Genomic DNA, 17,365 nt, shown 5'->3' with positions numbered 1-17,365 from the left:
GCCTCTGCATCAATAAAATATTACAATCCTCAGTTACTCGGTCTAAATATTTGGCTTTGCTCCTTGTGCCTCTAACTCCAGGCACACACCACTCGTAGCAGGACTTCTGGAGCTGTAACGGGCTGGTAGCACCACAAGGCATCTCCTGATATTGATATTCCACACAATAAACCACCTCAGCCCAATTTTACATCATCTTCTACCGTGCCTTACAGAAAGCTTCATCTTCCTAATTGAGGACTGTACTTTTAAAAAATAGGAACTTACAGATCATTTGCCACATTGATAACAACTTCATGCTCAAAGGCTACTATAATTACTAGTTAAATGTTTCATAACAGATACCTATTAAAGATTTGAAAAGCACAGCTAGGAAGAAAGCACACCATCTTACAATGAAGCTCCTCAACCAGCATTTCTGGTTTAACGTGTCCCAGTCAACGTTACCGTGATCCTTTCAGATCCACACAGAAAGCAGTTAGTCAGCTCCTGACATCCATCCCACAGTAAGGTTATTTTTCAAGTTTTTTCTTGTATCCTAGGGATTCACAAATCCGAGATTTCCCAATTTTATTTCCATCTAGAATTGGCAACAGTTTGGCTAGTTGAAGTCTTGACTTGTATGCAGCCATATAAAATAACTCAGAGGGCACAGTTTCTGAGTTTGTGCTGTGTCTTTTTAAAAAATATCATACTCAGTTTAAGTTCTGTTGTGACAACAAATGTTTAGGATTTACAACGCATTTACATCAGTATTCACCTACTCCTCTACCTCAATCAGAGATATTTCTGACCACCATAACCCCTACTTGGGATTCCAAACGGGGAAAGTCCCAGTGCTGTGCAGCACTGGGCCACCCAGTGACCTACATACAGCAGCACAGGAGTTCAGCTTCCACTCCATAATTAAACAAGCTACACTTGCCTCACTCAGCTGTCCTAGAATCCACCATCAATCAACCCAGAGAGTGCTTCTAGGTTCAGGAGGCACACAGTCTGATGTGTCGCCATCAGAGCTGCTAAGGAATGCACCTGAGAAAAGAGCACTATCACACACTTGAAAACCTGCAACACCCACTATTATATACAACCATCGTGTATCCCCAGCATCCTCTCTCCTCACACACCAGGGTCCTTTTAGCCTACCACCCTTTAACAATGACGCAGAGCTTTGCAGCAAATACCCCCCCAGATGAGACAAGGAAGGGCACCTTTGTGGGGGGACCCATTGATGCTCTCGGAGCTGGACTGCATATCCACGGTGGCTTTCCTGAGGCTGCTAAAATAAGCCCTGGACCTGGAGAAGCTGCTGCGAGGGGACCGCCCGTGGGGGCTGCCGAAGAGGCTGGCGGTGCCGTCCTTGCGAGCGAAGATGCCGCTGAAGAAGCGCAGCAGCCGGTGCTCATGGGCGGCGGCGGGGCCCTCGCGCCCCAGCCGCTCGGAGAGCCGCTGCAGGTCGCTGTTATCCAGGGTCCGGTTCTTGCTCTTGCTCCGCTCCCAGCGCTCCAGCTGGGAGAGCGGGTCCGCCTGGCTCAGCACCTCGCCCACGTCCAGCGTGTTGCGCTTCTCAGGGGGAACCACGGCGGGGACGACGGCGGGTGGCGAGCCCTGCGGCTCAGCCCCCTGGCCCGGCGGCGGCCCGGGGAGACAGCCGGAGCTGCTGTGCCGCCGCACCCGGCCCAGCGCCCGCATCCGCGGCAGCTCTCCCCCGCCGCTCCAGTGCCTGAAGCTGAAGCTCCGCCGCAGCAGGCCAGGCTGCCGCCATGGGCTCTGTCCCCGCTCCCCGGCCTGCGGGGCCTCGCCCGAGGGCTGGCCGCGGGTCCCCGGCTCCCCATCATCATCATCCTCCTCCTCCCCGGGGGAGGCTGCGGCTCCAGCCCCACCGCGGGCAGCTGCCGGCGCCTCGACGCTTCCCTCCGGGGAAGCGCTGCCCCGCGGCCGCCCGAGGGCGAGCTCGGTGGGGAAGGGCTGGCCCGCTCTCCGCGGCACCTTGAGACGGCCAAGCTCCAGCTGCCCGGTGCTGAGGGTCCTGAAGTTGCGGAAACCGCAGGGACTAGGGACTCGGTCCCGCTCCTCGCCCTCCTCCTCGCCTTCCTCCTCCTCCACCAGCAGCAGCCCGGCCCTGGTGAGGCTGGAAGAGCCCGGCGGTCGGCTCCCCCCACGCCGCCCATGGCGAGGGAGCTCCGGGCCGGGATGGCCGCTGTCCGGCCCCAGCAGCTCCTTCTTCACCATGGTGACAGAGATGCGGTAGACGGTTTTCCTCTGGGGCGTCCCCCGCTGCATCCCCTCCGGAGAGGAGGCGGCGGCCGGCGGCTCGCTGCTGTCCAGGAGATACATGTTTCCCCCCGCTGCTCCCCGCCCTTCAGGGAGCAGCATCCAGCTCGGGCATCACGGCGTGCCCGTTGCCGGAGAGAGACGTGAGGATCCGGAACAGCGAATCGAAATGCAGAACGACAAACCACTCCAACCCAATAAAAAAAATAATTAAAAAAAAAGGAAAAAATAAAAATCCTCGCAGTGTCAGAGCCCTCTCGGGGAGTCACCCAGCTTCAGCGGCAGCAGCTCCGCTCCGGCATCGCTCCCCGCCGGCGGCCGGCGTCCATGTCAGCGCCGTGCAGCCCTCCCGGCCCCTTCCGAAGAGACATGGAGGGACCAGCTAAATCCATGCAGCAACCGCATGCATCCTCCTGCGGATCCCAAAATGCATTGCTTGGGAGAAGCACGGTCCGGTATTCAGGGGATTAGAGCAGCAGCGGCAGCCGCCTTCAATTTCATTGTTTACAGGCAGGCTGCACGTTTGCCGATCTTGCGTCCCTTTTTTTCTTTTTCCCCTCCGCCGAGTAAATCCGATTAATAGGACAGAGCAGAGGCGGGCAGCGTCAGCTCGCTGCCCCGGCTGGGCTGGAAGGGGGCCCGTTTCGAAACGAAACCGCCGCCGTCCGCAGGCGCAGCGGGAGCCGGAGCGCCCGGCCCTGGGCGGGCAGCGCGGCGGGGCGGGCGGGCAGCGCTCGGCCGCGGCAGCCGGGGCTCCCCCAAGCGCCGGAGTGGAGCCCGGTCGGCGAGGAGCGGGAGGAAAGCGGCGCAGCACGATGCACAGGGGAGGGGGTGTCGAGGACTGGGCTCATGGGGGAGGAAGAGCAGGCTCTCACACCCCGCTGGTTTTCCTTCTTACAAGTCTGCTCTGTGAAGGGGAGCGATGTGGCTACACCTGACACGAGTCAGCCAGCAGGACAAGGGTTTATCCAAGACTACACAAGAGCAAGGTCTGCACTGCCCATGCACTTGAGACAGCGTATCTTGGCACAGAGTCAGATTTATCTGTCATTGATCTATTTCTCAACTGTGATTGTCCTTAATTGATGTTTGTTATGGATAACACTTTGCACAGTTAGAGAGCCACATTACTGTGTGGTTAGTCATGCAAGAAACTGACCAACCACAGCCTTAACCATCAGTGGTTTCAACAGAAACTGTCTCTTTTACAGACTCGGAAGACAGTACAACATGCACTATTATACTTTCACACCCAGCTTGCCAATGCTCTAGCAGTCCAAATGAGAGATAAAGTCATTACCTAATACGTATCCATACTACAAAAAAAAAAAGTCATTAGTAAGCTATGGTGGCAGACATCAGAAATCAAACAATATTAAGAATAAGGTTTCTAGGTCCCATGCATAATATTATTTAAAAGTCAAGCTTGAAAAACTACCTTCAACTGCTATGTACATCTCTTCCAAGCAATCATTTTTTAACAATACCCATTGGGTTCAAAAAAAACAGTAAACAAGTAAAAATTAAGGAAAGTGAAAATGTAACTCAAACAAGTGAATCCCAAAGCCATCAAGGCAAGTCACTACCAAGATGGCTTCAAAAATCATGCAGAAGAAAGCAAAGATGATAAAAGCTTCTATTTAAGTGCTCCCCAGACACATACCTCAGTACCAGACTGGGAAACACATGAGCTGGGCAGGACACACCCCAGGAGCATTTCAGGTAGGAGGTTGTATTCTCGCACCAGATGCACACAGGTAGTAAGGATGCTCTGGGTTCCAGCTACTGTCCACATTAGTTTACTGATGACAATGGGATCCTGCAGCACATGCTGTGGATCGATTAACAGTTGGGACACTGAATTGATGATTTAACTCAATTCTCCAGATATGACAGATGCTCTTGTCTTTAACGCTGAATAATTAACATTTATTATTGATCTTTGCTCTATTCATCACTGAATGTATCTTGAGCAGATACCTGATCAAGACCAGCCCTAGAGAAAAAGTCTTAAGCACAACCCAACATCACAGAATTACACAATCACAAAATGTCAGGGATTAGAAGGGACCTCAAAAGGTCATCCAGTCCAATCCCCCTGCCAGAGCAGGAACACCTAGATGAGGTTACACAGGAAGGTGTCCAGGTGGGTTTTGAATGTCTCCAGAGTAAGAGACTCCACAACCTCCCTGGCCACACTTGACAAGGCTGACAGCCACTTCCAGTTCCTTCGAAATGCTCATTCACTACCACAGAATGATGGCAGATTTTTCCATTTTTCTGACATCCCTAAGTTCATTTTCAATATGTATTTCTAAATGGGGCAGGAGGGGAGCAGAACCTGCGATGAAAAATGTGCCTAATAAGAAATACACGAATAATAATTTGAAACAAAAAGATACACGCTTTACTAAATAAGATGTGCTTTAAACCACTAGACTTCAGCCACTGTAACACAATGTAGCGCACTAACATTCACGACTTGCCGATCGCATCCTCCAGACAAATCCAGGCCGCACTTTCCAGCGCGCCGCGCCAGCAACGCAGCTTCTTACCAGGAGTGGAATCAACCATTTTTCATCCTCCCGGGATGACAGACCCCTTCACAGGAACCACTTTTAAGCGCAGACAAATAGCCGGCACATTCTTTCAGCCCTCTGCGGAGCATCCACCCCCTCCTTCCCCGCACCGAGCCCCGGAGCTGCCCGGGACCTTGCCCGCCTTCAGGGCCGGCCCCCGGCGGCTCTGCTCCGGGTCCCTGGGCTACCATCACACCGGTGGTGCAAGTATTCACAACCATCGTCGGGTTTGAGATGCTGCAACAGCTCTTCTACACGTAGTAAATCATACTCGGAGGTCGCTCTGCTGCTCGAGCTGACAACTCATCACAACTCACCACTCTGCAGCTTCTTGTAAGTCTTGTAAGTAAGACTTCTTGTAACACAACTGACTTTGCTGGCAGTTCAGAGACCATCATTTGCTGGTCCTGTTGTCTCTCTTCACCACCAGACTGAGAAACTACTCCAGTTTAAAGGAATCTGTCATTAGAAATACAATAATCAGCTTACCTTGAAGCAAGGGCATAATTCACAGAATAAGGGATTTCATGATGAATTTTCTGCAAGAGGTCCAGAGTTACCACGGAGACACACAGCTGGCCTAGGCAATACCTTAACTCAAGGGATTGTGCCTGTAGCCCACATGTAGCATTCACTTCACTGCACCCACCCCAAGTGGGCTGAAGTCCCAGCAGCTTGAGCAGCAGCAGCCTGTTCCCTCCTGCCCTACTACTCCTCCCATCACAGTTACCACAGATCCCATCCCAGATCAGAAGTCCCTCAGGCCCTGGGACAAGAGCAGCCAGAAGTCAGGGCAGCCAACCCAAACAACTCACTTGGCTTAAAGCCTACGCCTTGTGTCCTGAAGGGCCCTCGGCAGCAGCTCCCAGTTACCTTTTATTCTGCAGGCAGCTGGAAGCATAAAGCACAACACACACGATCAATATGGGGCTTCACCAACAAGACGGGAATGACACAGGAGTATATATCCATCGTGTATCCTACCCAACCCAAAAATTGCAAATGACTGTACTACCATCTGCCAAGTTCATTAAATACCTCTGAAGTATTTTGCTTTACAAAGTCTAATTGTCCCTCAAATATAGTCACAGTGAAAAGCCGTTCCATGTAATCCTCCATTCAACATAGCTGTTCAAAGGTCATACTTGCCACTTTTCTTTCTACTGCTGAGATCAGGCCTATCTACACTACTTTGAAGAACTTAATCAGGAACAAAACCAAAACTCAGTGCATCTTTAGAGGCTATATAAAGCCTTTTGTATACACGCAATATGGTATTTTGATTTTTCACACAGGTCGTTAGCTCATCTCACAACATGGCCAGCAAACTAGCAAAACCCAGCCTGGTGACTTCAAATGCATAAACATGTTCCACACAAGAGAAGAACTCTACTATAATTTAGAGTCTCGCTTTTTCAGCAATAAATGGCAATAATTTATGTTAATCCACATGGTGAAACATAGGTAACACAGCTATCTCAAACACCTTTAAAATGCTTCAAGCAATCTTCACATAGACTTCTACTTTGCCCAGCCTGCTTTACTTTAAAACCCCAGTACTGCAGCTGTAGCAAGAGACTGCACCACTAAAAGGAAACTAAAAATTAAATATTTCAGATTTAAAATGGAAACTAAAATGACCAAAAAACGTGCAGAGGGAGTCCTGTGAATACAGCATGCATTGCTTCCCAAGCTGAATGATATTCTTGAGCTGAGTTTCTCATCAAAGTTGACTGGGTCACCAGTACACAGCACTGACCGCTGAACATGAACCACCCAGGAGAAGACCATGCTGGGAGGAAAACCCTTATTACTCTCCAACAACTGTAAAGCAAGTTCACTGTAAGCAACTAATGTTGCTGATACTGACATTATAAAGCAAAGAATTGTTAAACCACTGAATGTGATATAAAATAGGCTTTGCATTTTGCATTTCCCAAGAAATGTTTGGAAAAAAACCCTCTTGAATGATTCTTGAATTCCTTACAAGAATTTTATATTCCACTAGCACATTCAACACAATCACCACTCAAATATGAAAGACAGACAAGGAGAAACTTCCGCCTCATATACATCTGTAGCATTTAAGCATTAGAATTTCAATCCTAAGAAAGCCTTGGCAGTTTAGCCTGTTATGCTGAAAGTTTTAGGGATGCACAACCTTCATGATGCTGTTTGTTTATATGTCTATGTCATGATTTTATTGGACAACTTCTAATCATTCAAATCTTCACTGCTCTCATTGTCATTTTTAAAGAAAAGCAGACCTAAATTATGGGTTTGCACACTGCCAGTTAAACTCAAGACACAGTAACATTCCAAGTAGTAGTTCCTTTAACAGATTGATGGTGGAAGACAAAATTAGGTCACCTGAACAATTCTTGCAGTAATTCAGATGTGAGTTCACTTTTATCTTCTGGAGATACTGTGCTCCATCCGCTGTTTGTCATTACAGATCAGTGTTCAATGAGGAAACAAGCGAAGGCATCTGGACAAGAACAACATTGTGCTGCAGGGTACCAGCAGTACAGAGACCAAACTCAAGGTCTCTCTCAAGCCACAGGGTTTGCATTAAGCCACTGATCTGTGTTCTTCTGTCACAATGCACTTGTCCATTAAAACAGGCCTGAATTCACTGTAGGCAATTCTTCACTAAGATGAAGAACAGAGACATCTCACAACAATACAGAGAATAGGAGCTACCAGCGCTAAGTCAGCATTTGCTACCAATAATGATCTTACTGTCAATGAGATCACATTCCTGTCCTAAAAAACACTGGATGCTGAGCAGGAAAAGGATAAGGATGATGGCATGTGCAGTAAAAATGCAACTCAATCATTTGTCTCTCTCTCAACAGGAGAGAAATAAAATGTTTGCACATCTGTAGTTAAGGGAAAATGAGGTTGCAGCAAGCCCATTCAAAGCCCATAAGACTTAAATACATCTCCCATCCATCACAGAGATGCCCGAGGGGAGTCACAGGATACAATGCATCAGCTTCACCTGGTTAACTGCTGCAAGAAAAGCCAATACAAAATAAATATAGAGTGTTAGAGCAGCTCTTAGATAGAAGTGAGAAGCACACATCCTGGAAAGCTGCTGCTGTTCTTAGCAAAGGTCTCGGCATCTAACCAGAAATCCCACCAATAGCAACAGTGGGTCCTCATAACAACTCAGGGTACTTTACAACTCCAAAAGGCCATCACCACTACTCCAGGAAGGTGATGCCTCTTATTGCCAGGGCTATTATTCCATATGGGAAAATACAGTCCTACAATACTTTTACTTTCCATTTCTAAGTATGGATTTTAATATTTCCTTTCACATCAATTACACCTGTTCAGGCACTCAGCCTGAAAGTCTCATACTTCATGAGAATAGGTTATTATATAAATACAATGAATGAAATATCTTTGATTCATACCCATAATTTAAGGTGAGTGAAGGAGAAATGGGAAAATATTTAACAGTTAAATCAATTATGGTTTTTTTAACCATGATACACGCTGTTTAAAAATTCTCTTATCTGCTCCAAGCAAATTCCAAAGTGCATATAATTTCTGATGCCCAAGTGTCACAGATTTCATCACTGCAATTTACTTAAAAGAACAAAAGACATTTTTTAAAGGGGAAAAGCACAAAAAGTCTTCAGTTTTTCTGTATGACAAAGATCATCCTCTGATTTCTGCCCTCAAGCTTCTGGAGCCATTACAATTAATATATTTTGCCTATCCGTCTGCTCCTCTTCAGCTTCAAAACAAAACGCCTGATTGCAGCTGCGTTTCTAATAAATAAAACAGCATCGTCCCAAGTTATCTTCTCACTAAACAAACAGGCGAATTAAATCTGTAGGATTCACCTTCCCATTTTAAACAAATGCTTTTTTAGATCATGTCACCCAACAGAAAAGTTGTAGCCTTTTGCTGCTATAGAATTGAAGCAACAGAGCAGGGAAAGAAAACAAAACAAAACACCATAGAAAGTACTTCTCCCCCTTCATTAATATTTTTAAGCTGAGCCACTAAAGCATGCAGTAGCCTATCCTGGTAGCTGTACGGTGAATCTTCACAGTGGTAAATGTGCCCAGCAAAGGTGGAACAATTAACTTGGTTTATAATTCTGTCATGCCCCTAAAACTTTTGGTATGGAACAGCCAATATTAAAACCACCCCCATTTTGTGCTCTGCTGTATCACAGCATTTCAGTGTGTGGGTAGTCACAGCTCACAGAGACTTGTCAGCAAACTCCAGTAAAACGCTGTAGTTGAACCAGACTGCTGTACAAAACCAAACCACATTACTACAGGACTTTATATGCAAACATGAAATGGTAAAACTGAAGTAGCAATGCTATAGAGCAGGGGTGTCAAACTCACTTTCACTGGGGGCCACATCCACCTCATGGTTGCCTTCCAAAGGGCAAATGTCATTTTAGGACTCTATAAATTTAACTACACCTACATTCATCATCCTGAGTTGCTCAGAGCTTCTACAAGTTGCCCTCCAGCGTTAATACTGAGTTATCTGCAGTTTCATGAGCTCCTCTGGGGAAGGAACAGGAGTTACCACTCTTTGCAGCCCTGTAGTCAGCTTGCCACATGATCCCAAAACTCAGCTTCCACTTTAATCCAAGTTTTTATCCAAGCTGCCAACACATATAATCTATCCATCAGCATAACCTTAGAAATATGAATTCTGTATCTCTAATCTGCTTTTAAGTAGGCTGCCAATACAACCTCTATTATACCTGCCTGCTATTATTTACATGTCCCAAGACAAAATGTCTCAGACACAGAAAAGTAGCAACGAGGCATCCCAGCTGTCTGAGGGATGTTTGGGAAAGGATCACCCTGAAAGGACAGCTCCTGTCACCTGCCTGACCTTCCAGCTACTGGTGGGCAAAGCTTCCAAGAACAAGCTAGAATAGAACTCATCTTTCCACACACCCAGTGTTCCCTAAGGGGTTGTTAATCAAAGTTCATATACAATGTCACTTCAGAATCTCATTTAAAATACAGAGCTAATAAAGCCGTGTTTGTCTCGATAAGTTGCAAAAAATCCTCACCTCATTTTGGATATTACTCCTTTTTTCTAAAAGGTAAGTTCTTTTTAACTCAGACTATCATAGCTGCTCTTTAACCCCTGTCTCATGCACAGTAAAACATCCTGACAAGCAGCATCAGTACCCAGTTCCAGTACCTCAAAGGACTGGGACTTTTGCTTATTACATAGGAGGTTTCAATACCCTATGAAGCAGGAAGATTTCCAGATGCCCAGTAGCTACCCAGTGTTACTTATTTTCATGCAGGCTGGTTTTCACCTCAAATCACTTACACACTTGAAGAGACTGCACTGCAGAGAGGAAAAAACACATATTAGAACCCAACAAAGCACTTTTGGTTGAATTTGCATATAATAAATATCAGAAACATGTGAATTTGTCATTAACAACAGTCAAGCAGAGTACTTAAAGTCACATTGCTATCTGCATGAAGCCTAGACAGACTTCTTAAGTGCCATGAATTCAGAGGCTTACGTTTTTATGACAACATACTACTCTAAAAGCACAAACTTTAAACCATCAACATAAGAGGGATATGCTATCATACCTGTTATTGACCCATCTATTCACTGAACAGTGTAAGAGTTAGTTGCTACACTTTCGACTGGTGACAAAAATATCAATGTTTTAACCAGGTATGCAACATTACCCTGCAAAATCAAGTGTCATAACATCTAGCATATATTTGACTCCTGTTATTTTTAAACTGTAGGCAAGCAAATGAAGAAAGCGAAGAACAGGAATATAACAGGGAGAGCAGTCTGGTCTCCTCTGTCAGTAGATAAACTCTCAGCAATGGTGTCTATAATACATGCGTCATTCTGGATACAGCTATTCCATATTCTCAAAATGAACCTATGTCAGGGATGAGAGGCTTGTGGAGCAGTTACAACTTTACACTCCCTTTCACAACTTCAGCAAAGGAATGCTGGTTTTCACTCAAACATAAGCCTACTCCAGAACTATATCTATCTCTACAGTTATTTGTATCACATATAAAGTATTTTCTATGTCTATATCCAATGCATCTGCATGCTAAGCCTGTGACTTTGTAATGGAATTACACAAGCATGCTTTCTATCCAGTACAAAAGCAGATGGATGGAAACTGCTCAGAGCTCTGACCCTCCAGTTACTGTGTGCAATAAGCCACCCATGCATTACAAAAAACTTGCATTAAAAGCCTGCCTAATGCCATTCTGTAACTAAACAGACCATAGCATCTGTAAAAGCTTTTAACATTTGCTGAAACTCCTTTAAAGCTTCTGTTTTCAAAAATGTAGTACAGTAGTAAAGATAATACAACGTGAAATCAACTTGAGTAGTAGTGTTTTCAAGCCATCCTCGAGTCAAGAAGCCAAAAAAGTTTAGTAAATACAGAGATGTTTTAAAGTAGGTGCTGAAAGCTACAGACCTACCTAATAAACTACTGAATTACATAAAACAAAACGGTAACTAACTATGCAAATCAGGAAACCCAAGCAGATTCAATTCACAAGCAACTTACTAAAAATCTTTATTTACTGAGCAACAACATCTGCACACCTACCTTTAGCTTTACAGCTCTGCCACTTCTGCAACTCCAGCCTGGTTCTGCCCTTCATAAATTATACTGACCAAGCCCTCCTCTTGTCCACCACAGCCCCCCTCTTCTTTGACTTGAGCAAGCTACACCATGCAGTACAAGCATGCGTATGAAGTATAGGGTTACTTAAATTTCTGCCTGTAGCATGAGTTTCTTGGCGTGCTCCACACACAGCCACCCAAGAGAATGGAACTACCACCATGTATTTGGCAGAAGGAAAAGAAGGAAAGGCTAGCGTTAGACCAGAAAATAGTTCCTAAGAAATCCACCCCAATGACAGATATTAGTTGCTTGTATGTACAAGCTAGCTAATAATACGCCTGAAAGCCTGTCAGAGTTGACTCGTTAATAATAATGCAGGACACAGAAAGTTAAGGGGAAAAAAATAATAATAAGTCCACTGCTCTCCTGCACCGGTCTTCTCAATGGTGCACTAAGGTTAGAGGCAAGAAAGAGATCATGTTGCAAGTACCTGCATGTGCTGCAATAATCTCCTCTGACACAACAGATCATATACCATGTGTCACTGAGATATAGATTTTTTTTTTCCAATAACTCTTGAAGAGGCTGTGGGGCCAATTCTGCACCCCCTTTTAGGTGTTAAAATATCACAATGCACAGGACAGTTTTCAGGTCCTTATTACACTGAAGGTGCAACAGCATGAGAAAGGAAGCTGAGGAGGTTTCACCATTTCATTACAGACCTGCAGGACTGTTGAGCAGGTGGCGGGTGGCAGGAAGCAGAGATGTGAAATCCAAGGTCACATCAGCTGGAAAATGCTATTAAATACCAGCGCTCCAGCACTTCCAACAGATTTCTGTATTTTCAGTCTAAGTAACAAAGGTTCTACTTGGACACAAGATTAAAACCTAAAGTACAGTATTTTCCATTGATGAAATACTTTTCTTATAGTAACTTTTGAAATTTGTCTCAATGCAGTAACAATACATGTACACTAATTCTCCCTTACAGACCCACCATTTCACATAGTTTTTTTTTAACTGATATCACATTGCTGGTAAGAAGCATTACAATGGCCAACTCTATTATCTGAAGACCTACCAAAGAGTTTTGATGTAGAAAACTTATTTTTTACCACTTCAGAAGATGTGCCTGAAACAGAAGCACTTATTAACTCAGAGACCATCAGGAAACACACATCTATGCATTTTGATTAGACTCGTTCCAAAAGGGTAAGCTAATTCCTGAAGCCAGCTCTTTCACCATACACATGACCATAGAAACATGCCATTTCCTCCTGGTCCCCCATTTCTATTCTTGCCCTCCCTCATTATTCAAATGGTTTCCATGCCATTTCATTAACAGCATTAAAAAAAAAAAGAATCAACATAATTTTCTAACGTAAAAAAAAAGGGGGGAGGTGCAGGGGGAAAATTCACTTCCTTGCTTTTGCTGTTTTAGCTCCAAAGCTAAGCAAGCCCAGCTGCTCAGGAAATACCATTGTAATGAACACATTATTGAACATGGAAGAATCAATCGAGATTTCTGTCAAAAATTTCACATGCTGCAAACACGCCAGCAATCAAACGGCTCTTATAAAATACTTCTCAGCCATGTTTAACAACATCTTTCAAAACTGAGACACATGATCAAAACTACTTGTAAAAAAATCACAAATATAAGAACTGAATTAGAGTCATTTCAACAGGAAACCTGACATAACACTTATCTAAAAATTGCATTTACTCCAGACCAAATTATGGAAAAAAAAAAAGTAGTTGTAGCTAAAAACTACTTCCTTTCAAATAGCAAACCAAATTTTGCAGTTGGTTTAATTTAGAATTCTTTTTACTGACACATTTGTTGACAACACACAAAAGGCCATCAACTATTTTAAAGGACAACTTCAGCCTATTTTGTTATAAATACTTTAATACTATGGAGGTTTCGCTTATTCAGCTGACAGTGATGAACAATTCTGTGATGCCAAAGTTCCTGCGGTTGCTAGGGGCTCTCCAATAGTTATGATGAAGAGATTTCCCAGAACACCTACACTTTTTATATGCATTTTTTTAAATTCAGTATGGCAAAGAGTTCCATGAGTCTTAAGAGGAGAAAGCTACAGGTAGATACAGCATCTACACCTATCTAATGGCAAGGCAGAAGACAGAATGGGAGCTTTCTTGGACATGCACAGTGGAAGCACAACGCACAGAAAGCAGCAAGTGAAATACCTGTTAGACACTGGGAGAAAAGCCAGATTGCTGAGACAAGCTGTGAAGCCTCCATGCTCTAAGGTGGCCCTGATTTCCATAGGGGCTTAGACCCAGGAACTCCAGATGTCCCTTCCAAGTGCTCCCATTCAGGCACTAAAATACCACATTTCATTTGTCCCAATGCAACAGACTGGCTTATGGCTTTGCTTGCAATTCTCATAATGTCATGCCACTCCAAGGAAACATCTCTGGGAAGTCTGTTTGTCCTTGCATGAGCAGATGGAACTTCACTGCCTATTCAGCCCCTTTTCCAAGTGAATCACTGATTGTTACTAACTTCCCCACAAGAACCTTTTGGTGGCCTTCAAAATCCTACAGTTCAGATCTTGCAACACAAAGGAGGACACTGTGAAACTTAAGTTGTTCTTGCAAATTACATGTTCCTCCACTACTAAGCTGAAATAAGAAAATTTTGCCAGGTTTTCTATTTTTCTCTCAACTGCATTGACCATACTGCAATATGATCTCATGGAATGTTGTGGGACATTTCACTTGACAGTACCTGAAGTTTTAAATTTGTTTAGTATCTGCTATCTTATGTGGTTACTCAACTGCTCCTAGCAAAGGTGCCACCTCCTTCAAAAACTACTTAGCTCCACAGCAAAAAGAAAAACTATTGCATCATGAAAAATGAAAAAGCAACCCACAGGGTGGAGTCTGTGCAACAGGAAAGTACCCTCAAGCATCTGCTCTTTTCTTGTCTCAGCCCAATATAATGAAGACAGAAAGGCACCCATTTTCTAATTGCAGAAGTCTGATGAACCAACAGGTACTTTAAGAACAGGACAATTTCTACACATATTCTAAGATATTTGAATCCCTTAAAATACAAGAAAAGCAAAGTCTACACAGACCGTTGAAAAGCATGATGAGAAGCAGAGTATCTGACACACCTGGACAAGGAAGTCAAATAATCCTGTCAACACAGGCATTGTTTAATTATTCCACAGCTTGACAAGCTAAGAAAACATAGTCTTCTTCTGTTATTATTAGTGCTTTTATGTTTAGTAATCAAATGTGAATTTCAAGTGAGATCCAGAACACTACAATAACAGAAGAAACACTACTGAAACACTAATCCACAAAAAAAAAAATCTTATGTACTGAATCGTGGTGATGTCAGAAAGCCACCCTGGGCTATGACGAGCACATATGTCAATAAGAGAAAAAATTACAATTATGCAAAAGAATCTTTACCAGCTACAGTATGACAACTCGGAAGTTATTTCATTTAAAGGTCTTCAGTGTCTTAAAGAAGAATAACACAGAAACATTATTCAGAGAAATTTTCTTCCACACTTACAGTCAAGTGAGAGGACAGTGTCTAATACAGCGCAAGGGAGAGCATCATCTTCACCCACAACTGCTTCTTTGGCCAGTGGTACCACATGGAAAGCCAGATACATGAACAGCTCTGCACTGTAACCCCCTTGCGTATTTCAGCACAAACTTCAACCATACATTTTCAGACTCAGGACAATGCATCTCAAGGTTTTTTGTTACCACATAATTTATGTAACACACTTGACTATGTGAAGGGTAGCTCAACTGTGCCATGTTCTGCTCTACAACAGTTTTGTTCCAATAAGTACACAGAGAAACAAAGCCATTCCATCCCATAATTCTCTTCATGCAAACGTGAGTTTTCAAATTCATCCAGCAAGGTCAAGCGTTCAGAAGAGTTCAAGTTGTGCAGCACATTCCTCATCAGGTCAAGGAGAACACGCCCCGGCTCCTGGTTTTCAATTTCTGCACAAACACAGGCTTCAAAGTCACTTGCTCCCTGTGAATTACACCTCGATTCCAACACCAATCACCCCAGTTTACTCCAGTGTCACATTAAGTAATAAGGCTGCTGATCTTGGCTCCTTTGGCTCTTCTTCTAAACTGACTCCTCTGTAGAAGAAATAATTACTCATAACACCATTTTTCAAGTTAGAAATACTTAACTCACTGTTTCTCGAAATAGTAAATTCGATTTATAGAACTCCTGAATTCAGCCACGTAAACTGAAATATATGGGGAATGGTTCTCACATTGCTGCCTGGAAATATTGACACAGAGCAGAGAGAAGTAAAGCTAATAATGCAAAACCTTTGGTGAATGAAACAGTGACGTATCTACACTCTATCTTGTCGTCTTCAAACTAGGATCCTCAGGCTTAGTTCCTCCATCACAATTGTCATCTCTAACAACCAGGCAGCATTTGTCCTGAATTAATCTTCTAAAGGTACAGAGAGACTAGGAAACAACTTGCACTAAGGCAACTTCCAGCTATCAAAAACATTATCAGAAACAGGATGGAAGCTCATTTTAACCAATAACTTATTTTGCAGACTGCTAGAGCATTTCGATCTTCAGCATATTTTCTTCGTCCTTACTCTGAAAACTTTGTAGAAGCAGCTTCACATACGAATCTAACCAACAAGGTTAACATCAGCTGGCCACAACTTGAAATGAAGGGCCAACCCAAAACAGATACTTGCCCTTCCTACATGTGTCACTGATCAGATAGGATGCCACTTCTTCCTTTATCCCTGAATGTGCAGCCAGGAAAGGTACAACTCAATATGAGGAAAAAAAGGAGAAACTACAGCAAATGCTCCAGAAACACAGGTATGTTCATTCTGATTTAATGAGCATGTGACTATGGAATGATGCCTCAACTCCCCATGAATGCTGGTTTGTTCGGTCCTATCTATTGGACTGAGGTCTATGAATGCTTGGCTTCTCACTTGCCAAATCATATCTTTCTTCCTGCAATGAGGTAAAACTTAAACAGATTTACCACAAGTCCAGAACATGCTAATTCAGTCTCGGTGCTCTTTCAGACCTTAACAGGAATCCTCACAGGTAATCTGGGAAAATTCAGAACGTTAACACCTGCCACACAATGTAGTGCAGCAAGTAAATAACAGATGCTGCAATGTAGATATCGCAAAGAAGCCACACTGTGCTATGGCATCTACACACCTAGAAATTTAACAGGGCACATTTCAATACCTCACATATTGAGCTTTTAACAGACATCTTAATTAACTGAAAAGAGATTCCAGGATTCAAATACAAGAGTCCTCCAAGAAGTAAGGTTCACATGCAGCTGAATGAAGGAAATACAGTAAGAACCAGAGTTCAATGCTGGACAGCCAGTCCAAGGAGAATCCTTTATCACTAGCATTAAACCAAGCGTATTGCAAATGCTCTAGCAGGACTTATATGTTTTGTTTTGTATTGATTTTTAGTTACATTGAAGTCAAGCTATTCCTCATGCTAGCAACCTCCATACCTACCTTTGGCAACTCAAGGAAGTGCATTTTTTTTCTCCACTTCCAAAATGTGCAAGTTGCATTCCACATCAACCTAAGCTAATATTTATATTAGTGATTATAATAAGCATTCTGACCTCTAGGAAGAGGCTAGTCACCTAGCCAGCTATTATTCATTAGCACCTCAAAGCATTACTCCCAATGTATATCGAAGACTGGATCATAAAAATTGTTTCACAAGGATGATGTTACCTGTGCATCCTTGCATTTAACTGACATTTATATCCCAGACAGGGGTTTGAGTAAACCTCTTATAAAAGCAAAGAATTTTTGATAACTCAAGTGCTCTGCTGCTCCTGTTC

General features: G+C 43.7%; 1 protein-coding gene across 7 annotated transcripts in view; it reads right to left on the bottom strand.

The window, feature by feature from the left end:
• AGAP1 (ArfGAP with GTPase domain, ankyrin repeat and PH domain 1) overlaps positions 1-17,365 on the bottom strand; it is a 365,836-nt gene that overhangs the window by 287,588 nt on the left and 60,883 nt on the right. For 3 of the 7 annotated variants that reach the window (XM_082055527.1, XM_082055529.1, XM_082055528.1), the window contains exon 1: positions 1,212-2,471. The exons of the other annotated variants lie outside the window; for them this stretch is intronic. In XM_082055527.1, the coding sequence (XP_081911653.1) occupies positions 1,212-2,376 (1,165 nt within the window). In that variant the 5' untranslated portion in view covers positions 2,377-2,471. Of the gene's footprint in view, positions 1-1,211; positions 2,472-17,365 lie in introns of those variants that run through there. 7 annotated transcript variants of the gene reach the window in all.

The sequence above is a fragment of the Streptopelia decaocto genome (genome assembly GCF_964273445.1).
Source record: "Streptopelia decaocto genome assembly, chromosome: 6".
Classification (NCBI taxonomy): domain Eukaryota; kingdom Metazoa; phylum Chordata; class Aves; order Columbiformes; family Columbidae; genus Streptopelia; species Streptopelia decaocto.
The sequence above is the reverse complement of the archived record's forward strand: the minus strand, read 5'-3'. Positions and strand labels throughout refer to the sequence as shown.